This window comes from Malania oleifera, chromosome 9 (assembly GCF_029873635.1).
Source record: "Malania oleifera isolate guangnan ecotype guangnan chromosome 9, ASM2987363v1, whole genome shotgun sequence".
Classification (NCBI taxonomy): Eukaryota; Viridiplantae; Streptophyta; class Magnoliopsida; order Santalales; family Ximeniaceae; genus Malania; species Malania oleifera.
The window spans coordinates 68,211,401-68,230,291 of record NC_080425.1 but is presented as its reverse complement, the minus strand read 5'-3'; the positions used below and the strand labels follow the sequence as shown (position 1 = coordinate 68,230,291).

The 18,891-nt window shown below is 35.7% G+C and overlaps 1 protein-coding gene across 5 annotated transcripts in view; it reads left to right on the top strand.

Annotated features, from left to right (window-relative positions):
• The first annotated feature begins 574 nt into the window (after positions 1-574).
• LOC131164069 (uncharacterized) overlaps positions 575-18,891 on the top strand; it is a 40,097-nt gene continuing 21,780 nt past the window's right edge. For 3 of the 5 annotated variants that reach the window (XM_058121016.1, XM_058121018.1, XM_058121020.1), the window contains exons 1-3: positions 590-1,034; positions 1,125-1,203; positions 2,316-2,384. In XM_058121016.1, coding sequence (XP_057976999.1) covers positions 709-1,034; positions 1,125-1,203; positions 2,316-2,384 — 474 coding nt within the window. In that variant the 5' untranslated portion in view covers positions 590-708. Of the gene's footprint in view, positions 1,035-1,124; positions 1,204-2,315; positions 2,385-18,891 lie in introns of all 5 variants that reach the window. The other 2 variants (XM_058121017.1, XM_058121015.1) reach the window with 1 other exon arrangement.

Sequence of the window (18,891 nt, the reverse complement as noted above, 5' to 3'; positions counted from 1 at the left end):
AACTTAATGATTTTTCAAGATGAAAAACTCTTGGACTATCACTTCTCAAATATCTAGTTTTTAATTCATTCCAGAGATCTATAGCAAATGCAACATAAAGCAAACTATTTCTTATGTCTTTACAAATGGAATTCATGAGTCAAGAAAGTACCAAGTTGTTGGCGCGTAACCAAGCAGTGTGATTAACACGCTCTGATCAGTAGGAGGAGTAGTGATCGAACCATCAATAAAGACTACCTTGTTCTTGACAGTCAAGGCTATGGTGATCTAGCGACTCCAAGTAATATAATTGTTTCCCACAAAAATTTCGGGGACCAAGAGAGCACTCGCATTATTATGAAGAAAATATGAGCTAGAAAAGTCATTCGAAGGATTGACATAGAATACAGAGAATTTATGATAAGGAAATCTAAATTTAAGTTCAGGATGCAAGTGGAAGAAATCTAAAGGAAAGAAATGATTTGGCATAAGCAAGATGTCATGTCAAATTAAAAAAAAATAGAGAGGAAATAGAAGAATAAATTTATAATAAATAAGCTAGTATTTATATGCAAGGAATAACAAATTCTAATTTCTCTTACGAGGTGCCAACATTTGGTGGAGGAACGCCCTCTCACGCTCTGTCCAAGTCTTTTCCCGTGGCGGCAACCCAATCTCGCCCAATAAAGCATTAGCTCCGTCGCTTCACAATCTCTGTGTAGCTCGACAATGGCAACCTCAGCCTTGGTACTCTGCTGTCCGAAACTCTTTTCTTCTCGCAGAACCACACAAACCCATCTCTCTTGTTCGTCCTCTTCACCAATTTGTCTGCTCGCAACTCGTCGAACTCGAACCCCGAAGCCCCCCATTCAGCGTCTCCTTGAGAAGAAGACGACCATGGCGGCTCTCGTTGGGGTGGGTGTTGCGCTAAACTTAGTGGGTTCAGCTTCTGCTGTTGAGTTACCAATGTTGGATTCTTCTCTGCTTCTCAACGAACCTCCAAATGCCCTCTCCTTGCCCACCTGGGCCATTCATGTCTCCAGCGTTGTAGAATGGTGAGGGTACTCTGTGTGTGTGTCGGCACGCGCGCGATCACGCTTTTTTGTGTTAGTTCATTTGTTAAACTTATGTTCTTTCTTGAGAAGGATTACAGCGATGATTTTGGTATGGCAATATGGGAAGAGGATTGGGTACGAGTCTTGGAAGGGGCTGTCTTGGGGTATGGTGAGTTCTGCTTCTCAGTTTTGAAATTTTTTATTATTTTTTTAATTTTTGTTTCAGTTGTTTTCGTTATTTGTAATTGATGTTATGAATAAAGTCGTTTCTGTTACAAAATTTCACCATATCATGAGGAATATTGCGAGGAGGTGTGTCCTGGAAGGGGTATAAAGTATGAACTCTTGACGTTTAGGATATGTTAATGTCTTATATTCCTGATAATCTATGTTCTTGAATGTACGAAGAGAAAAACAAAAAGTCTTAAAATGATCATGGACACGCAATGGGGCAATGAAAAACAATAAGTCCTAAAATGATCATGGACATGCAATGGGACAATGTTATCCCAATTGCAATAAGAAGCAACTTAGACATTTTAATGTTGTTTAAAATACAACAAATTATTTCATTATCCAAATGCTCCTTTAGTATTTTTTACATAATAGGGGAGCTTTTTTTTTTTTTAATTTTTTATAAGCTCCTTTATCTTTTAAATTGCATTGGTGTCACGTTGTAATGCTTTCTCACTACTAGTTCTATGCAGCGTCCCACCACTATATTACTTTTTTATAATTCATCAATTGATTTCCTGTCTGAATAAGCACTGAGTTCTTACGCATTTCAAAAGATTGGTTTTATTTGTTCATAAAGATACAAAATTTGGTGGTTTACTTCTAAGTTCTAATTATGGTCATATTTATACTGCATAATTTACTTTGCTACTTGATCGTTTACTTGTTTTTAAGTATAATGTCTCTTCACTGACTTGGTCTTGCATAGTATATTGAAATCTTTAAATGCAGACTCCGTGTATGTGTGTGTGTGTGTGTGTGAGTTGATTCAATTGAAAAAATTGAGGCTTCCATATGCTTCTTATCCAAATAAGGAATTATTTCCCTTTGTTTGGCATTATCCTTGAAATGTAGCTATAATATCTTATCAATTATTTTGTGGATTGTGATTATTGCTATTTCAAGTTTCCATTGAGACTATGTTTTTATATGAAGTTATATAGAACACGTGTCGATTTCCTATCTTTGTAATGACGTATTATTTTAATTAATGGTTAGTTTTCATTATGATCTTCATCCTCATGCAATCTTGATATGTTTATTTAGGTACCATTGCTTGGTGGAGCATTTTGTGCATGCACATGGCATTTCTTTTATAATTCTGAGTCTCTTGAGGTAAAAAAAAAAATTATCTTATTTAAGGGTGCATTTGATTTATGATGATAAGTGATTAGTATTTGACCGTTAGAGTTTGATATTTGGTTAAAATGTGTATCATTGTGAAGCTAACATGATAGCATTTATGTGTTGTGTGGGCCCAGATCCTCTACATCACAATCCTTTTGTAATTATTTTCTTCATGACATTGTCAATATTATGGTTTGGCAGTGTGAATACACCAAAAGTCAATTGTGTGCTCTACTTATCCGAAAAAAGAAAGGTCAATTACATGTTGTATCAATGAAATCAAAGAAACCTGCTATCGCCGTTACCACTACCAACAACAACCACGCAGAAGCCATGCTTGGTGGAGTCGATCATATGAATCCTTTTTTTCCATTTCTTGCAACTAGAGGCAATATCCTCATAAAGTAGGATTGTTGGCAAATCATTACTCACCATCTTCTTTAAAGTTATTCTAGATGCATCCCTAGCGTCCTAGTGCCTCTAACAATAACTAAATCACTCCTCACATAAGCATTATTTGACCTATGTTGCAAGTTTGCAACTGCCCAAAACATTTTATTTACCATTCTTTTTTCTTATTATCTACCTAGCTGACCATGAATCTCTTCATTTCATAATTTATATTTTGGAGTTATACCATTCATCCATCCTAACATTCTCATTTTTTCAATTTTTATTTTTTGGAGATATTGTTTCTTAGTTGCCTAATATTCTTATCCATATATCATAATTGATCTTATAGTCATCCAATAGAACAATATTTTTAATTTTAAAGGTATTATATGATCGCATAATGTGTTTGAAACACTTCTCCAATTAACCCAACTTGCTTTAACTCTATGCCTCACATCATCTTCAATCTTGACCATCAAGCTTAATATTTTCTCCATTTTTGCCTAAAATCTCTAAAGTTGGATTTCATGTATTTTATTTTGCTCCTACTTATCTTGAAAGCTCTTTTCCATAAGCCTAATGACTCACTTCTAAAAATGAGCAGCATTAGGGCTATCCCAAACATAAGAGTTACGTCGTGTAATAATTAGCCCAAATAGGCCAGATCGTCTCCACGGGGAATGCAGATTAGTTCTAAACTAGTGCAAAACAAAAAAAAAAAGAAAAAGAAAAAAAGAAAACAAATTTTACTAAACATGGTTCAGATTCGAAATTTTTGGGGGTTTTGAAATTTTGTGATGAAATTGAAACAAATTAAAACCTAAAACAAGAACATAATGTGCATAAATGGGAGAATAACTAACATACAATTAAACAAATAAATTAACTAAGCTAACCTGGACAAAAGTCCTTCAATAATAAACTAACCTAAGATACTACTTGAACAAATATTTAAATCCAACACTAATTTTAAATAAATGCAGCAGGCAAACTCAACACAAAGCATCACTTAGACTAGATTTAATGACTTTAATTAAAAAGAAAAACAAACTAACTTTAATAATAAAAATAGTTCAAATAAGATTCAACAATAACTCAAACACGTATTCAAATTCAAGAGAGAGAGAGAGTAAAAGGGGGAGTAAAGCAGAAATTAATCTAATAAGAAAGGTTTTTCAACAATGGAATAACTTTACACTCTAATCAACTTAAACCAGAATTTAATCGCAACATTAACTTTAAATAAAAGTAAACTAAAGACTTAACAATGAGAATAACCCTTAATAAATATTAAATTCAAAGAGAGAGAGAGAGAGAGAAAGAAAGAGAGGAAAAGAGAGAGTAGTCGTGTTGGAGGAATGGAGAGCCTCCGCGTGCGGCGCTGCCTCTTCTCTTCAATGCTACACATGGATTTGTTATTGTCCTCTCCCCATTCTGCCCTGCTGCCCTAGCTTATTCCTCAAAAAGAAGCCTAAATTAATCTCCTATTCCAGCCATGTACAGCCCACAAAATCCCCACTGTAGCCCAGCTTTGTCATTAGCCGAATGCCCCTTTACTTTTCTTCATTTTGGGCCCAGCACTCCTCTTTTTGTCTCCTTGTTTTCGGCTGCCCTCAAGCCCTTCACGTCCAGCCCAAATAATTCTCCTAGTGCCTCTTAAGTTGCATGGTCGGGTCACACCCAGCGCCTCTTAAGTTGCATGGCCGGGTCACATCAATGGACCCGGCCCACATCTTTTTTTTCTTTCTTCAATTTCTTATTTTGTTTGCTCCATTTTGAGTTTCTGTCCCCCAGCGAACAAGTCTGATTTCGACCATATTAAAGCCCGTATCTCTCAAAACTCAAAACACGAAAGTTGTAGATCTCTTTCTCAGCTTTTCCCAGAATTTTGAATCGTCTCGATCGGAGCTTGGACGGAAAAGTTATGTGCAAATTACGAACTGATGCCGGTTTTGACTCCTGAGAATTTTCTTGCGATAAGAAATTGCCAAAAATTCATAAATTGTTCAATGAAACTCAAAAATTATAAATAGGGTACTTTATTAAAGTATTGAGAGTAATTAGGCATTTAATTTAAAATATAAGCTCTAATGCTCGGATTAAAACGCCTAATTACACAGTTTAAGCGCGTAATCACCTAATTTCCAACTTAGATTCTAGTCCACGTTTAGATTCAACTCCATTGTCTTGAGTGAACATGGCATCATCCACAAGCAAAATATGCTCTGGAGTCTCATTTTGGACTCCTATTGTCTTTGAAATTTCCTAGACTCCATGCTATTGCCCTAGCACTAGTCATTACCCCCTTATACATATCCTAAATAACATCTATATACCTATTGCAGCTATTGCCTACTCCCCTTCTTTTCAACAACTCATCATAGGACTTTCCTAGTTATCCGATCATGAGCTTTCTTTGGTTAAAAAAGGAGTATGTACAAATCCCTCTTTTTTCCTCATTAATCTTCTTTATAGATATACAACTTGTGGTTGATCTCTTGAGCAACTCTGATGCATTCAATGTCCTAATTTTTTTTGCACACAACTGGTCCCAAGCTTGGGTAATGGAGGAGGGTTGTGTTAGGTATTTGACAACCATTGTGAAACTTGTTAGATCTTTATGAAATGAATCCTTACTGATTATGTGTTGGGGCATTGATTTAATAGCCCTTAAATTGTTGGAGGAAATTGCCCATGATCATGTAAATTAGTGGAGATGTATTCATGTAGCTGATTCCACCTAGTGGGACTTAAGGCTTGGTTTGTTCTTGGTTTGTTGTCGGTTGATTTCTTCAGAGCATGGAATTAGATAAGTTTGCTGGAACCCTTGTTTCTACGTTTGTATTTGTTTAATTCCCCTTTCCTAAGGTTTTATTGTATGATTCATAAGTTTAATTCCTCAATAGATCTTACTATTGGAATATCTATTTTCTTTTATAGATATCATAGTGCGCTTCATCCATTCATATGATATTTCTTAGTTTTTATAATTTTGTTAAATAAACTATTTAACCATATTGCTCTGTTATCCCCCTAACATTTCCAAACTTCAATAAGGATATTGTTGTGTTTGGTGGTTCATTTCTTGGAATGGTTAACATATACAAGGAGGAAAACATAGTTAATAATTCTGAGGAAATCCGTCGATGGTTTTTTTGAAACCGTCAACGGTTTTACTGAAATCTCAGAAATCTGCTCTCGGTATTTTATTCCATCGACGGTTTTGGTATTTTATTCCGTCGACGGTTTTAGGAAAACTGTCGACGGTTTTGTTCACCGCCGACGGTTTTGTTCTGAGCAGTGAGGCTGAATTCAAACATTAAGTTGGTTGGGTTTTGAAGAAACTGTCGATGGTTTTGTTTTGAGTAGCGAGGCTGAATTCAAACGTAAAGTTGGTTGGGTTTTGGGGGGAAATCTTTGAAGGAAACTTTATTTATACACTTGTCTGACTCTTTTGAGAGAAGAAGATCATTGTAAATTGTATTGTATTGTTTTCTTTGACATTTACATAGTGAAAACCTTTGCCAATTGTTTCCGTGGATGTAGGCATTGCTGAACCATGTAAATCTTCGTGTTATTCTTGCTTTCAGATATACTGTATGTGTTCTATTTTGGTTCTTCATTGTTTGCTGCGTTTAAATACCGCTGTGCAAATTCATAGTTCATTCACAACAAATTTGTATCAGAGCGTTGTTGTTATGGCATCGAGCACTTCATCTGCAAAGTTTGACGTTGTCAAATTTGATGGAACCGAAAACTTCGGTTTGTGGCAGAGGAGAGTGAAAGATTTGCTTGTGCAGCAAGGGATGGTAAAGGCCTTGTATGGTGTTCAACCAGAAGGTATGGATGAGGCTAATTGGAGAGAATTAGAGGCAAAGGCTATTGCTACAATACAATTGTGTTTGGTCGACGAAGTACTCTATCATGTCATGGAGGAAGATTCTCCTGCGGCAGTTTGGCAAAAGTTTGAAAGCCGGTACATGTCCAAATCCCTTACTAACAAATTATTTCTTAAGCATTGTCTTTATTGGCTTAAGATGGTTGATGGTTCGAACTTGAATCAACACATCAACGCATTTAATCAAATCATAAGTGATTTAATGCGTATTGATGTGAAGTTTGAAGATGATGATAAGGCATTGATGCTATTGAATTCCTTGCCAACGACTCACACATATGAAAATATAGTTACCACTCTTACATGAGGGAAAGAGACCCTAAACTTGGAAGAGGTGACAAGTGCCTTGTTGGGTTTTCATCGAAGGCTGAAAATTTGCGATGAAAATTCACACGGAAAAGGACTTGTGGTGAAAGGTAACTTTGATCGTGGGAAAGGAAAATTCAGAAATGGATCGAGTCAAAAATGCCATACTCAATCCAAGAAGAAAAATGATATCCGGTGTTATAAGTGCGGTAAAAAAGGGGCATGTTAAACCGGAGTGTTCGGATTGGAAGAAAGGAAATGTTGAAAAGCATGAAGAGATTTCAAAATCAGCAAATGTTGTTCAAGAAGGAAATTCAGTTTGCAGTGATGGTGATGCACTCTCAGTTTTGTCAGGATCGGATCGTCTAACGGACTTATGGATTCTAGATTCGGTATGTTCTTATCATATGACTCCAAACAAGGAGTGGTTCAACACCTACAGGTTGGTAAATTCAGGTTCAGTTTTTTTGGGCAATGATGTCTCCTATAAAATCATTGGCATTGGAAGTGTTAGAATTAAACTGTTTGATGGTGTTGTGAGAACCTCGAGTAATGTAAGGCATATACCGGGCCTACGGAAGTGTCTTATCTTACTTGGCACTTTAGATTGTGATGACTTTAATTACAAATCCGAAAGTGGGATTATGAAAGTGTGGAAAGGTAATCAAACGGTGATGAAAGGGTAAAAGTTAGATGGAAATATTTATACACTGTAGAGAACTACTGTTGTAGGTGGAGCTACATCCGTAGATATTGAATTTGATGAAACCATTTTGTGGCATATGTGGCTTGGGCATATAGGTGAACATGGTATGAAAGAACTTCACAAGAGGAAACTCTTGAAAGGTATGAAAACATGTAAGCTGAATTTTTGCAAGATATGTGTTCTTGGGAAACAAAATAGAGCAAAATTCAAATCAACTATTCACAAGACGGAAGATATTCTTGATTATGTACATTCTGATGTTTGGAGTCCGGTTAGAGTAGCATTAAGAGGTGGACATGTTTATTATGTGATTTTTGTTGACGACTACTCACAGAAAGTCTGAGTATACTTCATGTAGCACAAGTTTGATACGTTTGTCAGGTTTAAAATGTGGAAAGCTAAAGTGGAAAACCAGATGGAGAGGGGAATCAAATGCCTCAGGTTAGACAATGAGACTGAGTACATTGATTCTAGGTTCATGGAGTTTTGTGAGCAACAGGACATTAAGAGACATTTCACTGTTCGTCGGACACCTCAGCAAAATGGTGTGGCTAAAAGGATGAACCGAATTCTAACTGAAAGAGCTCAATGTCTTAGGCTTAATGCAGGGCTACCGAAGAACTTTTGGGCCGAGGCAGTTAGTATGACTTGTTTCTTGGTAAACCGATCACCACAAGGGCATCGCTAGAAGGGAAAGTGCCCGAAGAGGTATGGACGGGAAATGCAGTAGACTATTCTGGATTGAAGGTATTCTATTGTCCAGCCTATGTTCACGTGTCTAGTGAGGAGCGATCGAAGCTTGACGCAAAGTCTAGACGTTGCATTTTTTTGGGATATCAAAAGGGTGTGAAGGGGTTCAAGCTGTGGGATACAATGACAAACAAGGTGGTGATCTGTAAGGATGTAGTTTTCGATGAGAAAGCTATGGTGAAGCGTACTCAATAATTTGATGAAGAGAAATAGGAGCCAGAAAGCTAGAGTAGAGATGAACATGTTGTGCAGGTGGGGTTAGAAGCTCAGGGTAACGACAATGATCTTGGTCCTTTGGTTGCAAGGAGTTTTAACTCGAGAAGCCAGCAAGTCGACAATATTCCTATACGGAGATCCAGACGCACTATCAGACCTCCGTCAAGGTATCGGTTGGAAGAGTTAGTTTCTTATGCTTTCATTACCAGTTGTAATGATCCAACTACTTTTCAAGAGGCAGTGCACAACCAGGAGAAAAGTAGGTGTATGGGTGCTATGATTAAGGAAATGGATTTGCTGTATAAAAATCAAATTTGGGAGTTGGTGGAGCTTTCAAATGGGAAGAGGGCGATATGTTGCAAATGGGTATATAGGAAGAAGGAAGCAATTTCAGAAAAAGTAAGGAGAGAAGTTCAAAGCACGGTTGGTGGCAAAAGGATACTCATAGAAAAAGGGAATAGATTATGATGAAATCTTTTAGCCTGTGGTCCGATACACTTCCATCAGGGTAGTGTTGGGGTTAGTAGCTCATTATGATATGCATTTAGAACAAATGGATGTGAAGACGACATTTCTCCATGGTGACTTGGAGGAACAAATTTATATGGTACAGCTGGAGGGATTTAGTGAACTAGGGAAATAATACTTAGTTTGCAAGGTGAGGAAATCTCTTTACGGGTTGAAACCGTCTTCAAGACAATGGTACGAAAGATTTGATTCTTATATGATCTAGATTGGCTATAGAAGATGTGAGTATGATTGCTGCGTGTATGTGAATAAGCTTGAGGATGATTCTCTTATTTTCTTATTGCTGTATGTCGATGACATGTTAATAGTTGCAAAAGATTTAACTGAGGTAATTCAGTTAAAGGAACTGTTGCATAAAGAGTTTGATATGAAAATCTTGGTCCAGCCAAGAAGATACTTGGGATAGAGATTTTCCGGGACAGAACTACAGGGAGGTTGTGGCTATCTCAGGGTGGTTATGTGGAGAAAGTGTTGTAAAGGTTCAGCATGGTTGATGCTAAACCGGTATGTACACCTCTAGCGAGTCATTTTAAATTGTCTACTGTTGAACGCCAAAGTATGGATGATGATATTCGAGATATGTTAAACGTCCCCTATGTTAGTGCTGTGGGAAGTTTAATGTATGCCATGGTGTGTATAAGACTAGACTTAGCACATGCAGTGAGTGTGGTGAGTAAGTTTCTTTCTAATCCTGGTAGACAGCACTGGGAAGCCGTCAAATGGATTTTCAGATACTTACGGGGTACTTCTAGTTATGGCATCATGTTTGGTAAGCAATAAGATAGTCCATCAGTTGTGGGGTTTGTTGATGCTGATTATGCATTGGATATGGATGACAGAAGGTCTACAACGGGTTATGTCTTTACCCTTGTGGGATGACCTATATGTTGGAGGTCCATGGTACTATCCTTGGTAACATTGTCTATAACTGAATCTGAATACATGACAATTGCTAAAGCTGCAAAGGAAGCCTTATGGCTTACCAGTTTGGTCGAAGAGCTGGGTATACAATAAGGTGAAGTTGTGTTGCACTGTGACAGTCAGAGTGCCATTTACTTAGCGAAGAATCAAGTGTACCATGCTAAAACCAAGCATATTGATGTGAGGTTCCACAGGGTTCGGGAATTGATTACTTCAGGTGAACTTGTATTGGAGAAGGTTCACACATCTGAAAATGCAACGGACATTTTGACAAAATCGGTTACTACTGAAAAGTTCAAACATTGCTTTGACTTGCTTTATGTCTCCAATTGCTAGAAGGGAGACGAACCCAACCTAACGTTATAAGGTCAAGGTGGAGCATCAGACTATGTTTTTCGGGTTCTCCTAAGGGGCAGATGTTGGCCTAACATGACTTACTAATCTTATTTTGATGATAACAAATCAAAGGTAATTTAATATGTTTTGGTGAAAGTGATGATACTTCAAGAATCAGGTTTTTAAACTCAAGTTCAAATAATCATGAAGCTCATTGCAAGAATACATGAAAAGGAAATGAAAGCTTAAAGGACATGAAAGCATGAATTCCAAAGATGACTTGATGAAAGCTTAGAGAATTGAAGCTTAAAGGCAAGATGGACTCACCAAATGACGAGCATGAAGACTCCAAGTTTAGAACATGTTTAAGTCTTAAGAGAGTCTTTATGTGAGTATTTCATTCAAATGATGATATAGTTGGATTTGAAGCTTATTAGGAAACTCATTGACTTAGAAATTATATTTTGCAAAACCCCGGAAAATATTTTTCAAAAGTCTTAAATTACTTTGGGGAAAACAAAAGAGCAAAAATAAATTGGAAACAAACTAGAAAATCCGCAATTTTGTGTGTCCAGGCGCCTGACATGGTTAGCCTAGGCGACTGACAAGTAGACAGAAGGATTTTGGACAAACCCGAGAGGACCCAAGCGTTTGATTCGTAACGACCTAGTCAACTGACACCTTACTGCCTTTGAATTTTCAGTGTTTTTAATGACCTAGGTGATTGATCCTTCGTGATCCAGTCGACCGACTCTTCGAAAATTCAAATTTTAAAAATAATGGGAAGTTTCCAAAATTGAGTTTTTTGAATTCTAAACGTTATGAAAACTTGGGAAACACTCCAAGTCACTTGGGGAACACAAAATACACTTTTTTTTTGGATAACGTCGGGTGTCCGGGCTTAGCCCGACTAATCCCACGCTAGGAGCAGCTAGCCCATCACATTCCTGGAGGTAAACGTGGATGTGCAGCGCAGCAGCTAGGAATAGATCCGTGCCCACACATCGTGAGATGCCAACACCAAGACCGCCCTTTGCCACTGCGCCATATACACTTTTCTAAACATCTATAAATACCCCCCAAGACAAAGGATTCAATACACCAAACAATACACAACAATCAAGGCTTTCTTGCTTACAAAACTCTTAAAACTCTCTTGCTCACATACTTTCTGAAGTTCTCTACTGAGTTTTGCTATGAAACTCTCACAAATTTCTGAGCATATTCTGAATTCTTTCCATCTAGAAAGAAGCTCATGGTGATATACTTTTAAAGCTTCAAATTCTTTCTATTGTTATTTTGAATTGAAGTATATAGAATTGTGCTTTATTGTTGTACTAATCAGATCTTGTAGAGAGTGTCTTTCTATACCGAATTTGTTCTTGTTTTTGTTGACGGTTTAGGTTTTGAATCGTTGTTGGACCAAGTGTGGGGTATCCTTTGGAGAGGCGAACTCTAGCTTATTGAAGGAGTGATTGTAAAAGGTTGCTCCTACCTGTAAAGGAGTGGTATAGTGAAATCCTTGGGTGTGTTGCCTAAGGCGAGGACATAGGCGGGTATAGCCGAACATTGTAAAAATTCGGTGTCACTCTCTGAAAACTAAGATGTAATCCCAAGAGGGGGGTGAATTGGTTTTAAAAATTTCTTTTACTTCTTTTTAATATATTCTTGACTTCTTGTTGATTTACCAAATACACAACCAAAACTTAAAATAATATCCAATCCACAACCATATACCAATAAAGTACTTAAACAATCAAATAATCAATCAATCAACCAAACCAATCCATTTTTCCAATCAACCACAATATCCAATCAAGATGGTTATTTTGTTTGCAGCCTCGTGTATACGAATTTGTAAGCCCTGTAGAGAATGTAATTTGTTTCTCAAATTAATATTCAACAAACCATTCACACTCTTCCCAAAATTCAGAATTCAAATAAACTCTTAGTTAATTTATCTTTGGGATGTTAACCAAGTAATGTACTCCCATATGGTTTCCGCAAAGTATGGTTTAACCAACGTACTCCCTTTCGGTTTCTGCAACCCAAATAAAAATTAGATTTTAAGTTTACTTGATTTCTAAATATACGTAGTATATATGATTACTAATTAAACCATCCACGTAATTTATATGTGCTAAAAATAAAGAGTAAGGGAAAGAGAGAGTGAGATCGGGATTTTTACGAGGTTTGGCTTATACCTAGCCTACGTCCTCACCTTTGGCAAATCACCAAAGGATTCACTAAAATCAGTTCCTTTATCAGGCAAAACAATACCGTTTACACACTCCTTCAGTAAGCTAGAGCTTGCCTCTCCAAACGATGTACCCTCATTCGGTCACTCCTTCAATAAGGCTAGAGCTCACCTCTTTAAACGATATACTCTCGTTTGGTCCCTCCTTCAATTAGGCTAGAGTCCGCCTCTCTAAGCAATATACCCACGCTTAGCCAACGATCTAAACACTCCTTGGAATCGTCAATCTGCAAGATACAAATCAAATAGATGTACAAAGAATTGTTCCTAAAAGAGCTGATTAGTACAGTTCAAAACTATATAATTCAATGTAATTCACAATATGAAATTCAAATTGAAGCTCTAGAAGTATTTCACCGTATGATTCTTTCAATGGATGAAAGAATTAATAGTTGTAGCACAATATCAGTGAGAGAATCAGCAATACTTCAGTAAACTTCGTGCCAATTTACTGCAAGAGAGAGCTTTGAGAATTTCAGAACACTTGAGAGAGATTTTGAATGCTGAATTGAATTCTTGTGTATTGAATCAATTAAACTTGGGTGTATTTATAGATGTAGAAAAGTATCTAACTTGTTCTCCAAGTTTACTTGGAGTAGGGTCCAAGATTTAAATAAGTTTGAGCCCCAAACAATTGAATATTTCAAAATATGTCCGTTATGTATTTTAAATTTTGCCGCATGACAGTTGACTGTGAGATTTCTGGCAGTCGCTTGTCAGTGTATTACATGTATAAAATGCACAAGTAGTAAGGTGGCAGTTGTCTGTTAATAGGGAGTCAGGCGCTTGTCACTGAACAACTGGGGTTTTTGAATAACTAGAAGGGTGACAGACGACTAGCAAAACACAAGTAGTCGTCTCAATTTACATTGACAGTCGCTTGTCAAGCACTAGATAGTTGACTGTCATACTTCTGTCTGCTTATTTTAAAACCTTTAACATGGAAGTTGACTGTCCATGTGCAGTCAGTCGCCTATCAATCAATTGTTTCTTGTTTTAAAATATTTTTGTTCTCTCTTCTTTGCTTATTCAATCTTGGAATATCAATTAGTTTTTCTTTGAAAAATAAGTTCCAAGACTTAAAACTAAGGTCTCTAAGTCTCATTTGCCTAATGAGCTTCAAAATGAAAAGTCATACTTGAATCATACTTGAAGTACTTACAAAGCTTGTTCTAAAGACTCATTTGACTCTTCTTTGCTTTGAGTTCTCGTTTATTGCTGAGCTTTAATGATCTTGAATTTGATGTGAGCTTTCAAGATTTATCTCTTTTGATCTTTCAATATTACTTTAGATTTTGAGCTTCATTGATTTCTGAGCTTTCCATGTTGATCACTTGAGCTTTCATTCTTGAAGCTTTTTCTTTAATAGCAATGCTCTCATGATCTTCAAGTTTTAATCCATGCCTTAAACTTGATATAATCATCCTTCTTTGAAGTACAAGCTTTCATGAATTCTCTAACCTTGTATTCATCATTGAGTCCTGAAAAGACATCACTAAACAAAGCATGTTAAGTTCTACTTGTTTGTTAGCATCAAAACAGGATGTTAAGCCTTGTAAGGCCAACACTCTCTTCCCTGCTTTTTTAAAATTTCAGCACATATATATTGCATGGATGTTTATTAAATTGCTGGAAACAATTCTGTTATTGGGAATTGAGGAAACTTTGATTTTAGGGAGTACGTTGATTGATCTTTTGCGGAAACCTCAAAGGTAGTACGTTGATTAATTTTTTGCGGAAACCTTGATTAAAGGAAATGTGTTGATTGATAGATATAAAAGACTGAATTTTGAAAGGCTGCTGAATTTCTAAGTTTGATTCTTTATCAGCATACTATATACTTTTGACATATTCAAAAGCTAAACTAAAATCTGATATTGGTTACTACACCATCTTAAATTGTTTCTTAAATTTGATCAAGCTATTGGAATATCATTGGATACTAAGTTGATAGGATTGAGTTTTATTTTAAAAACTAAGATCTTGAGTGACTTTCAAATATATTGACTTTACAACATCATATTAATTGTTGGGTAATATAGATAAAGTGGTTGATAATAATTATATCAATATCAAGTTAAATTGAATATTGTGAGATTAACTTAAAATTCAAAACAGGTTATACTTAACCAAAAGTTTACAAAGAAATTTTTAAATTCCAATTCACCCCTCCTCTTGGGAGTACACCTTTCTTTTCAATTGGTATCAGAGAGAGGTTGTAGCAAATCCTAATTTAGAAGCTACATAAAGATTTAAATGGCACACCTAGGTGTATCTTCTTTTGCTGAGGGTCAATCCTTAATTAGACCTCCTATTTTCTGTGGTGTAAACTACACTTTTTGGAAACAAAGAATGAGAATCTATCTACAAACCATGGATTGGAAGGCATGGAAAGTTGTCACACATTGTGACCACATCCCCACTAAATTAGTTGATGGCAAAGAAGTACCCAAAGAGGAAAAAGACATGACTAATAATGATTTTAAGATGTTGCAAGTTAATTCAAGTGCCATGTATGCACTATATTGTGCCTTGGATGTAAATGAGTTTAATAGGGTCATGACATGTAAGTCAGCCAAAGAAATTTGGGATAAGTTAGAGGTAACCTATGAAGGAATGGTCGATGTTAGAGATAGTAGAATCGACATGCTCACAAGCGAGTATGAGGCCTTTAGGATGAACCCGGATGAAACTATCACTAGCATGTATATTAGGTTTACTCACATAATAAACTCCTTAAATGCTGTAGGGAAAAATTACTCGACATATGAAATGATTCGAAAAATCCTTAGAGGACTTTGTCCGATATGGGAACCTAAGGCCACAACAATCACGGAAGGAACAAACCTGAAAAATACTTCTCTTGATGAGTTAATTGGATCCCTTTTCACATATGAGATGACGATAAATGAAAGAAATTCCGAGAATAATAATAAAAATAAAGAATAATAGTCCTTAAGGCTGCCAAAGAAAGCTCTAGTAATGAAGACGAAGAAAATGAATTAGATGATGAAGAACTAGCCTTCATTACTAGAAGACTTGGAAAATTTTTCAGAAGGAATAGGAAATTCTCTCGAAAGTTTAAAGGACCAAAAATTGACAAAGGTGAAACAAACAAAAAGGAAACTAAGAATGAACCTCCTACGTGTTATAACTGCAAAAAGGTTGGACATATTAAACCTGATTGTCCACAGCTGAAAAAAGACAAGAAGAAGAAAAAGAAGGCAATGAAAGTTACATGGGATGATACAAGCTCAAACAAATCGGAGAACGAATCAAGTGAACAAGAAGTTGCCAACATATGCTTAATGGCTCACAATGCTGAGGTAAACTCCTATTATAGTCATCAAAAAAGTCTAGTGAAGAGTAATGTAATGATTCATGTGATAGTATGGCTTCATACAAAGAAGTCCAGGCTGAATTATTTGCCTTACACAATAGGTTCATAAAAGTAACTAAAAGGAATATAGCTTTGAAAGAACAAAATGAAAATATGAAAAATCAGTTAGAAACTTTTAAATTAGCTGAAAAAGAAAAGGACTCTCATATTGATGATCTCATGAAGAAAATAAACAACATGTCTCAAGATTTGGTAAAACTACAAGTAAATGATGAAAGCAAGAAAGACTTAAAAATAAGTAACCTTAAAAGTAAAATTGAAGATAAAGACAAAATCATCCACAATTTTACTCGAAGAAAAGAGAATTTTGAAAAGATGGTTGGACAACAAAGGATGATTAGTGATAAAGAAGGAATTGGATACAATGGAATTGAAAGCAAAAAGAAGAAGAACCTGTTTATGGGATATTTCGTAAAAGAAGCAAAATACTATGCTAGTACATCTTCTACAAATATTTATGAACACACTACTTGCTTCTTGTGTAGGAATAAGGGACACATAAAGTATAATTGTCCACTTATCCAGGTTTACCTGGGTACTCTTTTTAGCCTTCAAGGATGAAGCTTGTAATATGTTAATAAATTTGTGCAAAAGACTTCAAAATGAAAAAGGATATGGTGTCTCAAATATTAGGAGTGATCAAGGAAAAGAATTTAACAATAAAGAAGTTGAAAAATTTTGTAATGAACATGAAAAAAAGTCATAATTTTTCAGCACCTAAAACTTCACAACAAAATGGAGTTGTTGAAAGAAAGAATAGGACTCTTCAAGAAATGGCCAGAATAATGCTCAATGAACATAAGCTACCAAAGTATTTTTGGGCTGAAGTGGTAAATACCGCATGCTGTGTAATAAATAGAGTATCTATAAGATCAAGCTTAAGCAAGGCTCCCGATGAACTATGGAAAGGTAGAAGACTTAACATATCTTACTTTCATGTATTCGATTGCAAGTGCTTTGTACTAAATAATAAACATGATTTAGGCAAATTTGATACAAAAGCTGATGAAGGAATATTCTTAGGATATGCATTAAAGAGTAAAGTATTTAGAATTTATAATAAAAGAACTCTTACAATTGTGGAATCAATTCATGTAACATTTGATGAATAAAATCCATTTAATAAAATAATAAATGTTAAAGAAGTTCAAACCACTCAAAAATCAGAAGACTTAGAAATTATAGAAGTGAACGAAGAGAAAAATGAATTAACTTCAAATGATGATGCTACAGAGAATTCTGAGTTACCCAAAGAATGGAAATTTGTAAGAAATCATCCTAGAGATCAAATCATAGGAGAACCATCAGGAGGTGTATCTACTAGATCTTCGTTGAAAAATCTATGTAATCATTATGCATTCTTATCTCAAGATGAACCTAAGAACGTTGAAGAAGCTCTAAGTGATGATTCATGGATAGTGGCTATGCAAGAAGAATTAAATCAATTTGAAAGAAATAAAGTATGGAAATTAGTTCCTAGGCCAAATGACCATTCAATTATTGGAACAAAGTGGGTATGGATTTAAATGGAATTGTGGTAAGAAACAAAGCTCGACTTGTGGCTCAAGGATATAACCAAGAAGAAGGAATAGACTATGATGAGACTTTGCTCCCATAGTTAGAATAGAAGCCATAAAAATGCTATTAGCTTATGCATCTCACAAAGAATTCAAACTTTATCAAATGGATGTGAAGAGTGCATTTCTAAATGGTTTTATAAAATGAAGTATATGTAGCACAACCTCCAGGCCTTGAGGATTTTCAATATCCTGATTATGTGTTTAAGTTAACAAAGACCTTGTATGGATTGAAACAAGCCCCTAGGGCTTGGTATGAAAGGTTAAGTGGATTCTTACTAGAAAAGGGATTTTCTAGAGGAAAGGTTGATAGCACACTATTTATCAAAACTAAGAAGGAAGACATGCTCATTATCCAAATCTATGTGGATGATATCATATTTGGTGCAACAAATAATGATTTATGTACGGAATTTGCTAAGTGTATGCAAGAGGAATTTGAAGTGAGCATGATGGGAGAATTGAACTACTTCCTAGGACTACAAATTAAGCAAGCAAAGAATGGAACTTTTATAAGTCAATCCAAACATATAAAAGACATGCTTGACATGGAAGGTAGCAAGCCTATAGGAACTCCAATAAGAACTTCCATAAGTCTTGATAAGGATGAAAAAGGAAAACTAGTAGATATGAAAAACTATTGAGGTATGATAGGAAGTTTGTTATACTTGACAGTTAGTAGACCGGATATAATGTTTAGCATATGCATGTGTGCACAATTTCAATCAACTCCTAAAGAATCTCATCAAATAGCTGTGAAAAGAATTTTAAGATACTTGATAGGTACTATTGACTTAGGACTTTGGTATCCTAAGGACACTGGATTCAAAATGATTAGTTATTTAGATGCCGATTACGCTGGATGTAAAATTGATAGAAAAAGTACGAGTGGTATGTGTCATTTTCTAGGACAATCTCTAGTATATTGGTTCTCTAAGAAACAAAACTCCGTAACCTTATCTACTGCTGAAGCTGAGTATGTGGCAACAGGGAGTTGTTGTGCACAAACACTCTACATGAAGCAACAATTAAAAGACTTTAATTTAGAATACTTAGCCATACCAATAAAGTGTGATAATACAAGTGCTATAAATATTTCTAAAAATCCAATATCGCACTCAAGAACCAAGCATATAGACATTAGACATCATTTTCTAAGAGATCATGTGCAAAAAGAAGATATCATACTAGAATTTGTAAATACAAG